A 20,228-nucleotide genomic window follows, 5' to 3' on the forward strand; every position below is an offset into this window, starting at 1 on the left:
CTAATTAAATTCGAGTTTCAGATAATTTTGTATGCATGGTATGTGCTTATATTAAAAAAAAATTTGAGTTCAGATAAAAAAATTTTTATCTGAAATTCAAATGTAACTAGGGAGCCTGTATTTTTATTTGCCAAGTCTACCAATCCTACTTTAAGTGCATTATTGAAAAACAAGAAAGATAGAAAAAAATAATTAAAGATTCAACTCAAAAACACAGGAAAAAGCACAGCAAAATAAAGAAAGTAAATAGAAGGGGATTAAAGACAAAAGGTAATTAAATAAGAAAACAAGATAAAAATAGTATACTAAGTGTTAAAAAATGAAAAGTTGGTTCACTGATAAAAGCAATAAAATAGCAACTTCTGGCAAGTTGAATCAAGTAAAAAAAAGAATCCATAAATAACACTGAAAACAAAAATGGGCATATAGAGCCAGGCCTGGTGGCTCACACCTATAGTCACAGGAACCTGGGAAACTGAGGCAGCAGGATGACTTGAGCCCAGGAGTTCAAGGCTGTGGTGAGCTGTGATCATGCCACTACACTCCAGACTAGGCAACAGAGTGCGACTCAATTTCTTCAAAAAAGAAAGTGGGTGGTGAAGGACAGGGGCATATTTTTAAAAAGAGGATTGTTTTAAATTACAGGGACTTGGCTGAGCATGGTGGTTCACACCTGTAATCCCAGCACTTTGGGAGGCTGAGGTGGGCAGATCATTTGAGGTCAGTGGTTTGAGACCAACCAGGCCAACATGGCAAAACCCTGTCTCTACTAAAAATAAAATAATGCGCTGGGCATGGTGGTGCATGCCTGTAATCCCAGCTACTGGAATCCCAGCTATGATGACAGGATCAAATTCACACGTAACAAAAGTAACCCTAAGTGTAAATGGGCTAAATGCCCCAGTGAAAAGACACTGACTGGCAAATTGGATAAAGAGTCAAGACTCATCAATGTGCTCTATTCAGGAGACCCATCTCACATGCAGAGACACACATAGGCTCAAAATAAAGGAATGGATTTACCGAGCAAATGGAAAGCAAAAAAAAAAAAAGAAGAAGAAGAAGAAGAAGAAGAAAGAAAAGAAAAGAAAAAAAGCAGGGGTTGTAATCCTAGTCTCTGATAAAACAGACTTTAAACCAACAAAGATCAAAAAAGACAAGGGCATTACATAATTAGTAAAGAGATCAATGCAACAAAAGAGCCAACTATCCTAATATATATGCACCCAATACAGGAGCACCTAGATTCATAAAGCAAGTTCTCACAGACCTATGAAACGATGTAGACTCTGATATAATAATAATGGAAGACTTTAACACCCCACACTCAATATTAGACAGATCAATGAGACAAAAGATTAACAGAGATATTCAGGACTTGAACTCAGCTCTGAACTGAGCAGTCCTAACAGACATCTACAGAACACTGCACCCTAAATCAACAGAATATAAATTCTTCTCAGCACCATGTGGCATTTTCTCTAAAATCAATCAAATAATTGGAAGTACAGCACTTCTCAGCAAATGCGAAAGAATGGAAATCATACCAGTCTCTCAGACCATAGTGCAATCAAATTAGAACTCAGGATTAAGAAACTCACTCAAAACCACACAATTTCATGGAAATTGAACAACCTGCTCCTGAATGACTCCTGGATAATAATGAAATTACGCAGAAATCAAGTTCTTTGAAACCAATGAGAACAAAGAGACAATGTACCAGAATCTCTGGGACACAGCTAAGCAGTGTTAAGAGGGAAATGTGTAGCAGTAAATGCCCACATCCGAAAGTTTAAAAGATCTCAAATTGACACCCTAACATCACAATTAAAAGAGCTAGAGAAGCAAGAGCAAACTAATCCAAAAACTAGCAGAAGACAAAAAATAACTAAGATCAGAGAAGAATTAAAGGAAATAGGGACACAGAAAATCCTCCAAAAAATCAACAAATCCAGGAGCTGGTTTTTTGAAAAAATTAACAAAATAGATAGACCACTAGCTAGACTAATGAGAGAGAAGAATCTAATAGACACAATAAAAAATGATAAAGGGGCTATCACCACTGATCCCACAGAAATAAAAACTGCCATCAGAGAATACTATAAACACCCCTATGCAAATAAACTAGAAAATCTAGAAGAAATGAATACATTCCTGGGCACTTATACCCTCCTAAGACTAAATCAGGAAGAAGCTGAATCCCTGAATAGACCAATAACAAGCTCTGAAATTGAGGCAGTAATTAATAATTGAAAAACAAGGAAGACAGGAAAACTAATTAAGCTTTCAACTCAAGAACATGGGAAAAAGCACAGCGAAATAAAACAAAAAAAATAGTAAATAGAAGGAGATGAAAGGCAAAATGCAGTAATTAATAACTTACCCTCCCCACCAAAAAAAAAAAAGCCCAGTACCAGATGGAATCACAGCTGAATTATACCAGAAATACAAAGAGGAGCTGGTATCATTCCTTCTGAAACTATTCCAAACAACTGAAAAGGAGAGACTCCTCCCTAACTCATTTTCTGAAGCTAGTATCATCCTGATACCAAAACAGTGAAAAGACAATAACAAAAAAAGAAAGCTTCAGGCCAATATCCCTGATGAACATCGATGCAAAAATCTTCAATCGAATACTGGCAAACCGAATCCAGCAGTGCATCAAAAAACTTATCCACCATGATCAAGTTGGCTTAATCCTTGGGATACAAGGCTGATTCAACATACACAAATCAATAAACATAACACATCACATAAACAGAACCAAAGACAAAAACCACATGATTATCTCAGTAGATGCAGAAAAGGCCTTTGATAAAATTCAATATCCCTTCATGTTAAAAAAATGCTCAATAAACTAGGTGTCAATGGAACATATCTCAAAATACTAAGAGCTATTTATGACAAACCCACAGCCAATATCATATTGAATGGGCAAAAGCTGGAAACATTCTATTTGAAAACCAGTACAAGACAAGCATGCCCTCTCTCACCACTCCTATTCAACATAGTATTGGAAGTTCTGGCCAGGGCAATCAGGCAAGAGAAAGAAATAAACAGTATTCAAATAGGAAGAGAAGTCAAGTTGTCTCTGTTTGCAGATGACATGGTTTTATATTTCTACAGCTCCAAGTTGCACTTTTACCCTGCTGGAACCAAGGAGGCTGGACAGCTTGGTCCCTAGACTTGTCTCCACAGCCCAACATGCCACCTGTGGCAGTCTTTGGCCAGAGCACCTCTTCAAGTCTAATCCGGACCCATTCTTCCTCTGTGGGTGGGACTTCTTTGCAGGATCTCCAATAATTAAAGACTTAAATATAAAACCCAAAAGCATAAAAACCCTAAAAGAAATCCTAGGCAATACCATTCAGGATATAAGCATAGGCAAAGGCTTCATGACAAAAATGCCAAAAAAAAAAAAAAATGGCAACAAAAGCCAAAATTGACAAGTGGGATCTAATTAAACTAAAGAGCTTCCACACAGAGAAAAAACCTATCATCAGCATCAGCAGGCAATCTGCAGAATGGGATAAAATGTTTGCAATCTACCCATCTGACAAAGGTCTAATATCCAGAACTTACAAACAAACAAATTTACAAGAAAAGAAAAACCATCAAAAAGTGGACAAAAGATATGAACAGACACTTCTCAAAAGAAGACATTTACGTGGCCAAAAAACACATGAAAAAAAAAAACTCAACATCACTGATCATAAGATAAATACAAAACCAAAACCACAATGAAAAACCATCTCACACCAATCAACATAGCAATTATTAAGAAGTCAGGAAACTGTAGATGTTGCTGAGGCTGTGGAGAAATAGGAATGCTTTTACACTGTTGGTGGGAGTGTAAATTAGTTCAACCATTGTGGAACATGGTGTGGTGATTCCTCAAGGATCCAGAACCAGAAATACCATTTGACCCAGCAATCCCATTGCTGGATATATATCTACAGGAATATAAATTATTCTACTATAAAGACACATGCACAGCCAGGCACAGTGGCTCATGCCTGTAATCCCAGTACTTTTGGAGGCTGAGGCGGGCGGATCACAAGGTCAGGAGTTAAAGACCAGCCTGACCAACATGGTAAAACCCCTTCTCTACTAAAATACAAAAATTCACTGGATGTGGTGGCGAGCATATGCAGTCACAGCTACTCGGGAGGCTGAGACAGGAGAATTGCCTGAATCCATGAGGCAGAGATTGCAGTGAGCTGAGATCACGCCACTACACTCCAGCCTGGGCAACAGAGCGAGACTCGGTCTCCAAAAAAAAAAAAAAAAGTCACATACACATATACATTTATTGCAGCACTATTTACAATAACAAAGGCATGGAATAAATCAACCTAAATGCCCATCAATAATAGACTGGATAAAGAAAATGTGGTACATATACACCACGGAATACTATGAAGCCATAAAAAGGAATATGATCATGTCCTTTGCAGGGACATGGGTGGAGCTGGAAGTCATCATCCTCAGCAAACTAACATAGGAGCAGAAAACCAAATACTGCATGTTCCCATTCATATGTGGGAGTTGAACACATGGACACAAAGAGGGGAACAACACACACTAGGGCCTATTGTGGTGTGAGGGGAGGGAACTTAGAGGATGAGTCAATAGGTGCACCAAACCACCATGGCACATGTATACCTATCTAACAAACCTGCACGTTCTGCCCATAGATCCCCTCTCCTTTTTTTAGAAGAAACAAATTTTTTAAATGAAAAGAAAAATGTAGGGACTTGAAAGGATTTTACGCCCCCCCAAAAAAATGAATTACTAAAATATGGGCTTAGGAAGAAAGATAAAAGCTAAACAAAAATAATAGGTGGGGAAAGCTTTATAGGTCATTTCTTATATACACCTTCATTGATTAGATAATTCCCTGTGTGTGTTTTTTTTTAGCATCACAGGAAAAAAAAATAATTATTTTTCAGCTCATTTTGAAGTTTGCATTTTTTTTTTTTTTGACAGAGTATCCCTCTGTCACCCCAGCTGGAGTGCAGTAGTGCAATCTCGGCTCACTGCAACCTCCACCTCTAGTGCTCAAGCGATTCTCCTGCCTCAGCCTCCTGAGTAGCTGGGATTACAGGTGCCCACCACCACACCTGGCTAATTTTTTGTAGTTTTAGTAGACACTGGGTTTCACTATGTTGGCCAGGCTAGTCTCGAACTCCTGATCTCGGGTGATCCACCCATCTCGACCTCCCAAAGAGCTGGGATTACAGGCATGAGCCACCGCACCCAGCCAGAGCTTGCATATGCTGATATAAATATCAAATAAGAATAGTGTAAGAAAGCTTAGTCTCATTTTTTTCACCTTTACAGTAGATTTATTATATCTTGTTTTATGAAAAAAGTATGAGGTAAATAAGTATGTAAAGTATTCCATTTGTATTTTTAAAAATACTATATTTGCGTCTAAATATATATCTATTTTTATATGTATATTGGTAGGATTTGTTTAATGAGTCTGGGAGTTAAAACTATTAAGAATGCTAACATAGGGCCAGGTGTGGTGGCTCACATCTGTAATCCCAGCACTTTGGGAAGCCAAGGCGGGCAGATCTCCTAAGGTCAGGAGTTCAAGACCAGCCTGACCAACAAGGCAAAACCCATTGCCAGGCATGGTGGCACATGCCTGTAATCCCAGTTACTCGAGAGGCTAAGGCAGGCGAATCACTTGAACCTAGGAGGTGGAGGTTGCAGTGAGCCAAGATCAAACCATTGCACTCCAGCCTGGGCAGTAAGAGGGAAACTTCATCTCAAAAAAAAAAAAAAAAAAGAATGCTGACGTAGTATTGGAAGAAGAAAGGTGAAAGGATATTTTCACTCTGTATGTTGAGAGTGTTCTGAATATTTTTACAGTAAGCATGTATTTTATAGCATTAAAAATGTTTTTTAAATGTATTTCCCTTGTTTTAAATAAATTGAAAGAATCCTTAAAGGACTTTACACATATTTTCTTTATCATAAATGAAAATACATTTTACACTTTCAGTTGAGCTAAATAGGATATTTCCAAATTATTATTTGATCATATATCCACTTAATAACAAACAGTAAATCCTGAGGCATCTCTCACTTAATTTGCCATAGTAAGAAGTTGTGATCTTGACTCAATTTTTATTTTTGGGGAATAATTCTGGTTTAGAAACTGACCTCACAATGACCCAGCATCAACACATCCCAGAGTTTTTCATTACATCTATGTTGGTAGAAGACTGGGGGCACCTTCATGATCAGTGCTGCTTTATTTTCCTCATTAAAATAAAGAAACTTAGGATGTGCACTTAGAATAATATATGAGAAATTGATCTTTAATTAATTAAAATAGTATAAGGGTTGGCCTTTCGTGGATTGTTTTCAAGTTGCTACAGATTAAATATTATTAAAGAAGCATTTTTTTAAAAAATTCTCTGCATCAAAATACTTTTTAATTTAATGTTCTCTGAACTTTGAATACATTCCTAGGGTGAAGATAAAATTAAGGAGAGAAAGAGGCATTTGGGAGACACAAAACACTTTTGTCCAGTGGTCCTCAAGGAAAACTTCATCCTACAACCAGGAAACACAGAAGAAGCAGCTAAATATCGAGAAAAGATCTACTACTTTTCAAGTGCCGAGGCTAAAGAAAAGTTTTTGGAGCATCCTGAGGAATATGTGGCTTATAAAGAACCATTGAAGGTGAAACAGTACTCCTGTCCTAATGATTGCTCCCACAGGATTTTTTCAAGACTGATTACCAATCACCCATCAATTTATTTAAGAGTGAAGTCCCCAATCTGATATTACAACATAAATAAAATATCCAAGTTCAAAGAACAACTTTTTGGAATATAACATAAAATAATTATCTATTTTGATTTCTGTAGCAATGACTTGTGTCAAACCAGCACTTAATGTCTGCCTTCTTAGCTGAAGTAAAAACAAAACAAAACAAAACAAAAACACAAACAAACCCCACAGCTGGATTAATTCCTTACTGTTATGAGGCCAGCCATGCTAGTTAGTCTCTCAGAGCAGAGCAGGCTGATGATCTTCTACAGGATTTTGGAGAAGAGTAGAATTCAGGGATTGGTGAACTTTCAGAGGCATGAGTGGGTTGACATTATCCACAGAAGTAAGATTACTCTGGCGACAATGCTGTTGACTGATTCACACTCAGAGAAATGTTATAGGGGTAAGTCCATCCTGATTGGTTGAGTTTCAAAAATGAGGACTGACACTGGTAGATTGGATTGCAAAAATGTAGTCCCTGAAGTGAGTTTTCCCTGATCAATTAAACCAATTTAAAATTGGTTGAGTGGCTATTGTTACCATGGCTATCCAACAGTCACTTTTTAGTGGAGCATTGTTATAGTGGAAAACACTTTAGTGAATCTTCCCTGGACATTTTTCTGTGATAGCTTTGGCTGACTTTCTCAAAACACTCTCATCATAAGCAGATGTTATTGCTCTTTGGCCCTCCAGAAGCTCAGCCAGGAAAATCCATTGAGCCTCCAAAAAATAACTATTGCCATGACCTTTGCGAATGACTAGTCCACTTTTGCTTTGACTGGACCACTGCCGCTTCTTGGTAGCCATTGCTTTAATTGTGCTTTGTCTTCAGGATCATACTGATAAAGCCATGTTTCATCTCCTCTACAATTCTTCAAACAAATGCTTCCAGATTTTGATCCCAAGTGTTTAACATTTCCATTGAAATCTCTGGTTTTGTCTGCAGATGATCTGAGTACAACAGTTTTGGCACTCATTGAGTAGAAACTGCTCAACTTTAATTTTTCAGTCAGAAAAATTGTACACTGAACCAATCTAGATGTCTAGGGTATTTGCTATTATTTCTGCTCTTAATCATCAGTCCTTGTCAATTAGGCCACAAACAAGATAAATTTTTTCCTCACAAATTTATGCGGATGGTCTGCTGCTGCAAACTTCATCTTCAACATTGTCTCGTCTCTTTTTCAAACAAATTGTCCTTTTGTAAACTGCTGATCTCTTTGGGGCATTGCCCCAAAACTTTCATAAAGCATCAATGATTTCACCATTCTTCTGCCTAAACTTCACCATAAATTCGATGTTTATTTTTGCTTCAATTTTAGTAGAACTGATGTTGCTCTGATAGGGGCTGTTTTCAAACTGATGTCTTATCCTTCTTAGTGCCTCAAACTATATCCTGTTTAGACATGTCATAACAAGTTAATATGAGTTTATTCAGTGCAAAAAGGGAATCCATGCATAGTTTTGTCATAATGTGCTTTCTCTGTCAACTTTTTGAAGACCCCCTCATATTTTTAGATTTTTGAGGAAACTCCATACTGTTTTCAATAATGGCTGTCCTACTTTACATTTTCACAACAGTGTACAGATCTTCCCCTTTCTTCACATCCTCACCAGCATTTGCTAATTTTTGTCTTTTTGATAATAGCCATCCTAACTGAGGCGAGATGATATCTCACTGTGGTTTTGATTTGCATTTCCCTGATGATTAGTGATACTGAGCATTTTTTCATATGCCTGTTGTCCATCTGTATGTGTTCTTTTGAGAAATGTCTGTTCAAGTCTTCTTTTTCCCCATCGTTAAATCATATTATTTGTTTTTTTGCTACTGAGCTGTTTGAGTTCCTTATATACTCTGGTTAGTAATCCCTTATTGAATAGATAGTTTGCAAATATTATCTCCCATTCTATAGGTTGTCTCTTTACTATGTCATTTTCTTTGCCATGCAGAAGTTTTTTAGGTTAATATAATCCTATGTGTTTATTTTTGCTTTTATTGCCTGTGTTTTTGAGGTCTTACCTGGAAAATCTTGACCAGACCAATGTCCTGTAGCATTTCTCTGATGTTTTTTTCTAGCAGTTTTAGAGTTTCAGGTCTTCCACTTAGGTCTTTAATCCATTTTGAGTTTATTTTTGTATATGGTGAAAGATGGGGATCTAGTTTCATTCTTCTGCATACGGATATCCATTTTTTCACAGCACTATATATTAAAGAGACCATCCTTTCCTCCATATATGTGGTTGGTGCTTTTGTAGAAAATGAATTGGCTGTAAGTATTTTAGTTTTCTTGAATTATTTTACTACTATGCTATGCTGTAATTCCCTGGGATGGGATTACTGGAGCAAGGTATACACATCACAATATATTGCCTGATAACTTTTGATAATATCAATGTCTTCTTAAAATGAACACATGGAATGCAATCTAAACTCTTCTGTATAATTTGGGCCATTTTCATGAACCTCAACTTTTTATAGAGTGCACATAAGACTACTGAAATATGTAGATGGTTGTGCCCTCACAAAGAAGCCCCGATCCACTGATGTTAGGGGTCATTTAAGTACTGTGGTCATTTGTCCTTTTCTGTTGTTGTTGCTTTCAGCTGTAATTTCCACTTAGTCTGGTTTGCTGTTTGTGATCTATTACCTTGTTTTACACAAATCCAATGAATAAGATCCTGAAATCTTGACTGTATTTCCATAGTTCTGCAAAGGGTAAAATGCACTGGGTTTTCCAGAAACATTTCCCTTCCCTACCAGAGGGTACCTTAATACAGTCTGAGCACCAGACAACCCTTGTTGCCATAGGTTTAACTGATGGATGAGTGAGGTGTTACTCCACAATTTTATCACTAAGGGGTTAAAAATGTGATTTAAGAGTATTGCATGAGGCTGCAGCTATATAATTTCATGTCGTTCTATTTTTCCCATTCCCCTTGCAAAAACTTCAGCCCCTTTGAGGCTTTTCCTGCTCAGATGTATCAACAATCCCCATTCTTCCTTGCTGCTTTCACCTACCAATTTCATAGTATTTCCCCACAATCACGGAAGATTTAGCTGCTGCTTCATCCCAATGCTCATCATTGTTCTTGACAGTTTCAGCATCCCATGGATAATCCATACAACTGTGAGTCCTGTATGAAGATTACTGGCATAAATGGAGAAGGCTCTAAAGTTTTCTTATTAGTGAGCTTTCTGTTTGGTAGATTTTTTTTTATTATCTAAGAAAGTATCTTTCCATTTTGTATTAATTAAAACTTTTGTCAAAAATAAAAATAAACTATTTTATTAAATACCTTTTAGCATATGATACCAAGATAATCTTATATGGTTGTTGATGCTCCCTGAGGACCAATGCTGATGGAACTAATTATGTTAACTGAAATCCTAATGCTTAAACATCCTTGGGCTCATGATGTCATCATTCCTACCCAGTCTTAAGGAGAGCAGTTAATAAGTCTTATGTGTTCTAAATTACTCAAAACTGCTTTTCCTTCACTCTCCCTTTATCTCATCCCTCCCTGACCCACCCCACTGTGGCAGGCTCCTCCATTAAGAATATGCCTTGTTGGCCCCCATGGCTCTGGCAAAACTATGTGTGGAAGACAGTTGGCAGAAAAATTGAACATTTTTCACATTCAGTTTGAAGAAGTTCTTCAAGAAAAACTACTACTCAAAACTGAAAAGAAAGTGGGACCTGAATTTGAGGAAGATTCTGAGGATGAAGAAGCTGCCAAACAAGAACTTGAAGAGTTTGCAATTCAGGCCAATGTCAAACTTGAGGAAGAAAATACAAAGAAGCAGGTAGTAATCTCTTTTTTTGTTTTGTTGTTGTTGTTGTTGCTGTGACAGGGTCTCAATATGTCACCAGAGAGGAGGGCAGTGGCGTAATCACAGCTCACCAAAGCCTCAACTTCTCCAGGCTCACGTGACCTCTTGCCTTGGTGTCTTTGTCCATTTTCATGGTGCTGATAAAAACATACCCGAGATCAGGTAATTTACAAAAGAAAGATGTTTAATGGACTTACAGTTAGTTCCATGTGGCTGAGGAGGCCTCACAGTCATGGCGGAAGGCAAGGAGGAGCAAGTCACATCTTACATGGATGGCAGCAAGCAAAGAGAGAGCTTGTGCAGGGAGACTCCTCCTTATAAAACCATCAGATTTCATGAGACTTATTTACTATCACAAGAACAGCATGGGAAAGGCCTGCCCCCATGATTCAATTACCTCCCACTGGGTCCCTCCCACAACACGTTGGGAACTCAACATGAAATTTGGGTGAGGTCACAGTCAAACTATATCACTTGGCCTCCCAAGAAACTGGGACTGGGCCGGGCGCGGTGGCTCAAGCCTGTAATCCCAGCACTTTAGGAGGCCGAGGTGGGTGGATCACAAGGTCGAGACATCGAGACCATCCTGGTCAACATGGTGAAACCCCGTCTCTACTAAAAATACCAAAAATTAGCTGGGCATGGTGGCGCGTGCCTGTAATCCCAGCTACTCAGGAGGCTGAGGCAGGAGAATTGCCTGAACCCAGGAGGCGGAGGTTGCGGTGAGCCGAGATCGCGCCATTGCACTCCAGCCTGGGTAACAAGAGCGAAACTCTGTCTCAAAAAAAAAAAAAAAAAAAAAAAAAAAAAGAACCTGGGACTACAGGTGTTCGCCACCACGTCGGGCTAATTTTGGCATTTTTTGTAAAGATAGGGGTCTTGCCATGTTGCCCAGGCTCGTCCCAAATTCCTGGACTCAAACTATTCACCTACCTCGGCCTCCCAAAGTGCTATGAGCCACCAGCCTGGCAGTAGTAATCTCTGCAGACAGCTGTGCTTACTGATGTCACTCTGGGAAGTAGTAATATAAAACTCTATACATTTTCTAAGAAGAGGAAAAAGCCCATTAAAGTCATTTAAAGAGTCACATTTGTCATATGCTAAATACAATCCTTCCTGCTCTTCTAGAATATAAAGTACTGAGTTTTACATGACCCCAATACAAACCAGAAAAACTTTCCTTGACAAGGCTGTTGGGTAGCATTTATTTGGAACTATGGTATTTGATATATTTAACTTAGACAATAAAGTTTTCTATTATTGTGTTCTGATTTCTATGAAATAGCATAAAAATCTGCCCCAGCTTTAGTGGATATCTCAAAATATTAATTTCTAATGATGCCTTATCAGAAAGTTTGTACCACCTCTGTATTATTCTGTTCTCTCATTGCTATAAACAAATATCTGAGATTGGGTAATTTTTAAGAAAATAGGCTTAATTGGTTCATAATTCTTCAGGCTGTACAGGAAGCACAGTGGCAACTGCTTGGCTTCTGGAGAGGCCTTAGAAAACTTACAATCATGGCGGAAGGTGAAGGGAGACCAGACACATCACATGGCCAGCACAGGAAGAAGAGAGAGTGAGGCAGGAGGTGCCACTCACTTTTAAAACACCAGATCTCATGAGCACTCACTCACTACAGTGAGGACAGTACCAAGCAGGGAATGGTGCTAAACCATTTATAAGAAACTGTCCCCATGATCCAATCACCTCTCACCAGGCCCTACCTCCAACATTGGGGCTTACAATTCCACATGAGATTTGGGTGGAGACCCTGATCCAAACCGTATTAACCTCTTACATGGCTTCTATCTGGAGTTATGAAATGAAGGTTCTTCATTCTAACTCACATTTTAACCATTTCTGATATAGATGGGCCATTTGTTCTCAAATGATCCAGGTGCAGTTATATGTAACACTCAAAGTTGAAGAAGGGTTGGATAATGAGTGGCATATGGTGTTCTAGTAGGTAATGAAGCACCTCTTCAGACATATTCTTTTTTCTTTTTCTTTTTCTTTATATTTTTTGTTTGTTTTTGAGACAGGGTCTCTCTCTCTTGCCCAGGCCAGAGTGCAGTGGCACAATCTTGGCTCCTGCAACCTCTGCCTCCTGGGCTCAAGTGATCCTCTCACCTCAGCCTCCTAAGTAGCTGGGACTACAAGCACACACCACCATGCCCAGAGAATTTTTGTATTTTTTATAGAGATGGGATTTCATCATGTTGCCCAGGTTGGTCTCAAACGCCTAACCTCAAGTGATCCACCCACCTCAGCATCCCAAAGTACTGGGATTACAGGCATGAGCCACTTGTGCCTGGCCTTCAGACATATTTTTTAAATGTTTTTCGCCTATATTTACTAGAGTTTGGGAGAAACTGATATCCTATTAACTTAAAAAATGTGTATCAGGCCAGGCATTGTGGCTCACACCTGTAATCCCAGCACTTAGGGAGGCAGAGGTGGAGCACTGAGGTCAGGAGTTTGAGACCAGCCTGGCCAACGTGGTGAAACCCCATCTCTACTAAAAATACCAAAATTAGCTGGACGTGGTGGCACAAGTCTGTAATGCCAGCTACTCAGAAAGCAGAGGCTGGAGAATCACTTGAGTCCAGGAGGCAGGGTTGCAGTGAGCCAAGATCTCACCACTGTACTCCAGCCGAGGCAACAGAGTGAGACTCCATCTCAAAAAAATATATATATAGCAATCCAGATTTTTTAATTTAACAAGTCTTTGATTTTAAAGTGTAACAAATATCTCCTGCTTTTCTACAGTTTTCTGTTTGGATTCCTTTTACTGTTTTCTGAATTATTTAACTTCTCAGAAAGCAATTAAAGGATTTTATTTTATATAGTAAAATTAATTCTACTTCCTGGTAGTCAGCAATTTATTGTACCCTCTCTATTCAGTTTTAGAATTTGGGAAACAAAATTACTCAACAAAAATAATTTTATTTTTGTAAGAACAGTTGTATTTTTACTATCCATTCAAGGTGGTCCTACTTTAGAGAGAATTGACCTGAGTTAATTATCACGATGCATTCTATTTGTTATTACATTATAATACTCTTATAGTTTGTATTTCAGGTGGCTGCCTGTTTGCCTTATCCCATAAACAAGATCCAGGTTGGAGAGATAATACTGTATAATTATAATACAAATAACAAAAATCAGTTAAGCCTTATAGGCGTATGACAAATTGAACAAGGTTTAGCAAAAAGTAATGAGATATGACCCCAAGGTCACGTATATCAATCACTAATAATTCCTCTTAGCTACAGTAAATATTATTTACTATAGGTTGGTGCAAAAGTGGTTGCAGTTTTTGCCATTACTTTAAAGGCAAAAGCCGCAATTACTTTTGCACCAACCTATATTTCTAACCACACTAAATAATTGGTTTAAAGAAAATAACTCAAATGTTTAAATGTTTATAGTATACAGTATAAAACAATGACCTCAGAGAAAAAAAAAGTTCTCATCCTAATAAACCATGTAATATAGTATTGTTTATGAATATAGATTTTGGGGGTTTTTTTTAATTGATATTTGTACGTATTTATGGGGTACATGTGACATTTTGTTACACACGTAGAATGTATAAGGATCAAGTTAGGGTATTTATGATATCCATCACCTTGAGCATTTATCATTGCTATGTGTTAGAGCATTTCAAGCCCTCTCTTCCAGCTATTCTGAAATGTACAAGACATCATTATTAACTAGAGTCTCCTTCTGTGCTATTGAACATTAGAACTTATACCTTCTATTTAACTGAATGTTTGTACCCATTATCCTGCCTCTCTTCATCTCCTCTATCTCTACCACACACCCTTCCCAGCCTCTAGTAACTTTCCTTCTACTCTCCGCCTCCACGAGGCCCCCTTCTTTAGCTTTCTGTATGAGCAAGAAAATGCAATTGTTAGCATAGAGTTTTAAGATTTGGTTTGTTTTCTGATTTTTGTTTTTAGCTTCCAGAAGTACAACTTACAGCAGAAGAAGAAGTAATCAAATCAAGTCTAATGGAAAATGAGCCACTGCCTCCTGAAATTCTTGAAGTAATTCTTTCTGAGTGGTGGCTTAAGGAACCAATACGGTATATTAATTTATATAGAATTGTACATTTATTTGCTTTTATTTGTTTTACTCTTAAAAGTTAAAAATGTAGTTTAACATACATTTAAGAATTTTCTCCTTTATAGTCATATAAACTGGTGATTTTTCACTTGAGATACACATTAAAAACATCTGTAGAGTTTTTAAAAATACCAATGCCAGGACCCCACACCAAAATAATTGAATTTGAATCTCTAGAAGTGTGAGCCTGGGATATTTTTCAGTACCCCTAGGTTATTATAAAGTACATTTGTGGTTGAAAGCCCGTGTTCTAAATCATGTATGTGCTGGACTCATTTCACCTGTGGTCTTTTAACAATTATAGTTAAGAGCAATTAATAGTTGTTCACAGTGTAATCTCTTTACTTTGAACAATCTTGACCCCAGACAGGACAAATTTAAGGATCTCCAGGTCACCAGAGTTTAAAACTTTACCTTGATTTTTTAACCAGAATCTCATGACTTGATATCCACCAGAAGAAAGTGAAATAATATATACAGTACTGATTATAGTGCACACATATATGAAACTAAGTGCCAGGTACTGTTAAACTGTTTGTTGTTGTTTGTTTTTTGAGACAGAGTCTTGCTCTGTCACCCAGGGCAGTGGCGTGATCTCAGCTCACTGCAATCTCCGCCTCCTGGGTTCAATCGATTCTCCTGCATCAGCCTCCTGAGTAGCTGGGACTATAGGCACCTGCCATCACAACAGGCTAATTTTTGTGTTTTTAGTGGAGATGGGGTTTCACCATGTTGGCCAGGCCAGCCTCCAACTCCTGACCTCAGTTCATCCACCTACCTCAGTCTCCCACAGTACTGGGATTACAGACATGAGCCACTGTGCCCAGCCTATATTTTATTGCTGTTAACTCATTTAATCCTTACAACAACCCTATGAAATAAAGACTTTTCATTGTGTTATTTTGGAGATAAGAAAACTGAATCAGAGAGAATTTAAATAACTGGCTATTTCTAATGTTTCTCTTAAATCTCTGGGCACTCTTTTTCACGTAGTCCCTAGTCTAAATAAATGAGTGGGATTATTAGTTACCAACTTCATTTTTAATTTCTTGTTCCCTAAATTAGATCAATAGTTGGAGGAAATTTAGGCAGTTACCTGCAGCTATATAGTCATGGGTTTCTCTTCATTATTTAGCTCCTGACCTCACACTGTACATTAAAATATATGTAGATAGATAAATAAATAAAGATATGGATATGTAGATACAGAGATAGACATAGATATGAATTTAAAATTTTAAAGCAAAAAGTGAAATTGTAAAAGCCTAAACAAAATAGCTAAATATTATGCTCCATTAAAATTTATTATAATGAATAATTTGTAATAGCATGAGAAATGTTATTACATAAAGTTAAAAAGAAGATGTAAAACTATAATGTAATAGAGAAATGCACACATGAAGAACCAACTGGAAAGAAATAAAACAAATTTTAGTAACCTCTGAGAGATAGGATTATGGATACATTTTTGCCTTTTTCATGCTTTTCTCTATTTTTTTTTTCAATTTTTCTATAGTGTGATTTATTGCTTTTATAATCATGGGGAAAAATAACATATTTTGAAAAGGTTATTGCATTAGTCCTGGAGAGATATACTAAGGGGCTTGAACTAAGGGGGAATGGCAGAAATAGAAATGTGATACAGGGGAGGACATGCCACGACTTATCTGTTAAACGTAAGAAGCAAGAGGGAGCTGGGGAGAGCACCGAAGGTCTCTTAACAGGTAGCACCTTAGTACTAATGGGTCGGAAGGAAGAGCAGTTTGGAGGGGTAACAGTGTGACTTTTGACAGTATAACATGTATAATTCCGGAAGGGCATTCAGATGGAGAAACTCCACAGCTTTTTGATAATTCGGAACCAAAACTCAGAAGAGAAGTTGGGTGTAGAGTTAAAGATTTGGAAGTCATTTGCAGAAAAGTGACAGCAAGAACAGTAGGAATGAAATTGTCCCGGCCAGAATAGATCAGACTGAAGGCACTTCTAAAGAAAAAAAACATATATTTTGGCCAATATATGGAAATTTGGCCCCTTAATAAGAAAGGAAAATTCACATTTTTGAATTAACAACTTTGAAGGCCAAAACTGTCAAATGTTCATGAAAGTCCTATTTGTATTAAGAGGAAAATATGTATTTAAACATAAATATTTAAAACAAACCAAATTACAGATAAGCAAGAGAAACAAATTCTTATTCAAAGGGAGACCAATATTGACTCTCTCAATTAAACAAAGCCAAGTTCTCAAAGTTTGATTGTTTTATAAGTGCTATCTAATTAAAATGTATTAACATTTCAGTTATTTTCCGGATTCTTAAAATCTCATCACACTTGGGCAAGTCTGACAATCATGTTTGAATATAATCATTTGCACATAGGAACTAGGATACATAAATTAACAATTGTCTTCAGTTACAAGGAGACCCAGGGAAGTGGGTATGAGTTGTTTCATGAAAGGAAGCACTGTTAGAAGAAAGACTGCCAAAGGTGAGGGCTCCCACCTCAAGTGGGCTGGCCAGGTGTACTCTTCAAATATAGAGAACCATGCTCATTAGGCTGGGCACCCCTCCCAAACAGAGAACTGCTTTTCACTTTTTCCTGTGGTCTTCTCACAACTTTTAGTAAGCTTCCAGTTAATAGTAATTGTCTACGAACTGATTGACTACAATCTTATATTCTAAATATGTGTACGAAACAGTGTAATTTTAATCCAATTTGATATATTTTGAAAAAGAAATGTATACAACTAGAAATATTAGAAGAAATAAAAGATAGTAGAGTGAATTTCTAAACTATTCATTGCATACAGAAAGTTGAGCTTTATCAATTACTTTTTTTACTTTGTTATTTTTTCTTTTAAAATATTTAATTGACAAAGATTATGTATATTCAAGGTGTGCATGAAGATTTAATGTACATTGTATAATGATCATTATAATCAAATTAATGAACACATCCTTTATCATATTTTAATGAAATAGAGTAATTTATGAAAATTTCCATCAGTTCCACAGGTTTTATACTAGATGGTTTCCCACGACATCCAGAAGAGGCCCAGTTTTTGGGGGAGCGTGGATTTTTCCCAGATGCAGCTGTTTTTATGCAAGTTGAGGATCAAGATATATTTGATCGCCTCCTTCCTGCCCAAATTGAAAAGTGGAAACTAAAACAAAAGAAGAAATTAGAAAGGAAAAAACTGATCAAAGACATGAAGGCAAAAATCAGGGTATGTATCTAGCAAAAATGCATTGAATAAATCTGTTCAGCATCTATTTAGTGATCTTTTATAAAGTGATCTTCACACACAAAAAAATAGTTTTCTAATTTTAATGCCATAGTAAGCATGAAACATTTTTCATCAAATATTAAGACTATAATGAGAGTTAAATATTAAAACCACAATAAGCGTTAAGAGTCAATATTTGAGGCTTTTGTGGTGATCAGTGTCTTATAATGCTTCTCTCTTTACAGCAAATAAAAGATAGTTACGGCAAATAAAAGATAGTGGTAATGCCAAGGCTTCCCTCTTCCAGACATGGGAGCAAAGTGAAGAGGTAACAAACTGAGATTTGAAACACAAACAACTAAAATTTCAGAGGTCTTTTTCACTGCCCCTGGAGTGATGACACCATCCATCAAGGCCATGTGAGCCTGCAGTGAAAATCAGATCCACATTGGCTTAGAACATTGTCCCTAAACCTGCATTCTGAAGAATATTCCATAAAATGTTCAGAAGTGTCACAGGGAACCAGCAATTCCACTCCTGGGAATCTGTCCAGCAGAAATGAAAAGAAAGTGTACGTAAAAAGTTATATGTGAATATTCATGACAGCCTTATTCCTAATAACCAGAAAGTAGAAACAACCCAAATCATCAACTGATGAATAGAAAAACAAAATGTGGTATATGCTTAGAATTGAAAACTACTAAGCATTAAAAAGGAATGGCCTAATGATACAACTGTAACATGGATAAAAATCAAAACCATTATCCTGAGTGACAGAAGCCAGGCAAAACAGGAGTGCACCCTGTACAATTCCATTTACATGACATGAACTGAGAAGGCAAACCTGCACGTCTGGACTCTGGTAGAAAGAATGGGCTTTTGAGTCTGGAGCTAGGATGGCCCGGAGGAGACATGAGAACAGTGTTAAATGTTTGAAGGGCTTTTATACCGAAGAGAGCTTGGAGTTACGCCACATGGCCATAAGGGAAAGAACTACCAGTGGTAGGAGGAAGGTACGGGAAAAGTATATTTCATTCTCAGTAAGACATTTCATAAAGAACCAGGACTGAAGGCAGGGAGCTTTTTGCCAATAAATAAGCATAAACTAGATGAACATTTGGCAGAGGAGAATGGAAAAATGTGTCAGAGGGCTCATCTATTAAATCCAATTCTGAGATACTAAGACTTAAATTATGTAATACATTCTCACAACTCAACACTATTCAATTACAGACTGCCAAAGTGTTAAAGCCAAGCAGTTCTTCTTTCATTGCTCAGACAGTTTTCAAATTCCTCCATCTTGGGGTTAGCCATAGGAAATACCTTCAAGGTCATTGCCATCCATTCCTCTCCCCCACCACGCTAAGGTTGCACGTCCTGGGCCATCACTGGTCTGCACAATATCAAGGCAGGCAGAGTTCTTAGCCATCCAAGAACTATGGAAATAAGGAGGGAGACGTGGGAATATACCCAGCTCCACACTGTTCTTGATGACATTCTTCCCCTTTTTGCTGCCTAGTTTTTCTGATAAGGTAGGCCAAACTGTCTGCCATGCGAGACAAAAGCACGTTCATATGTTGCTTCACTGTGGGGTCTGGTGTATCTAGGCCAGTGCTAACAACAGAAATCTCTGTGATGACAGAAATGTCCTAGATCTGCGCTGTGCTATACAGGAACCACTAGCCGCAGCAGCTGTTGAGCACTTAAAATGTGATTAGTGTGGCTGAGAAATCAAATGTTTAATTTTATTTAGTTTTAATATAAATAGCCACACACAGCTAGTGGCTATTGTACTGGACAGAACAGCTGTAGGGCAGTGAAGCCACATCCTAGACATCACATGCTTTGAGAATTTTAGGGACCTAGAACAGGAAAGCTGCAGGTTTCAAGAGCTAGTTCATAACCTCAGGTATTTGCCCCTTCTTTTCCTCACCCGCTAACTCTAGCTCAATTCAGATCTTTCTCCGCTGACACCAGCACTCCTACTGTGACCTAATTGTCCTCCCTGGCTTCATCTCTTCACCTCCCAGACCATCTTCCCGACTACCTCTATGTGAATTTTCCTAAAACCCCATTTTGATCAAGCCACCCCAGTTAAGGTCTGAATTAAGGTCTGAATTCCCAGTCTTATCCCAAATTCTCTAACTTTTTTTCTCAGTTGAAATAAATACAAACCCTTCTCTGCAGCAGCCACCATGTTGTATGCTTTGGCAATTCCATATCTGGTAGTTTTTTTTTTTT

General features: G+C 37.6%; 1 protein-coding gene across 1 annotated transcript in view; it reads left to right on the plus strand.

Moving 5' to 3' along the window:
- Positions 1-20,228, plus strand: part of AK9 (adenylate kinase 9) — a 198,308-nt gene that overhangs the window by 125,448 nt on the left and 52,632 nt on the right. The window contains exons 25-28 of the mRNA XM_074397611.1: positions 6,490-6,702; positions 10,340-10,600; positions 14,597-14,721; positions 17,768-17,987. Coding sequence (XP_074253712.1) covers positions 6,490-6,702; positions 10,340-10,600; positions 14,597-14,721; positions 17,768-17,987 — 819 coding nt within the window. The remainder of the gene's footprint in view (positions 1-6,489; positions 6,703-10,339; positions 10,601-14,596; positions 14,722-17,767; positions 17,988-20,228) is intronic.

This window comes from Saimiri boliviensis, chromosome 4 (genome assembly GCF_048565385.1).
Source record: "Saimiri boliviensis isolate mSaiBol1 chromosome 4, mSaiBol1.pri, whole genome shotgun sequence".
Classification (NCBI taxonomy): domain Eukaryota; kingdom Metazoa; phylum Chordata; class Mammalia; order Primates; family Cebidae; genus Saimiri; species Saimiri boliviensis.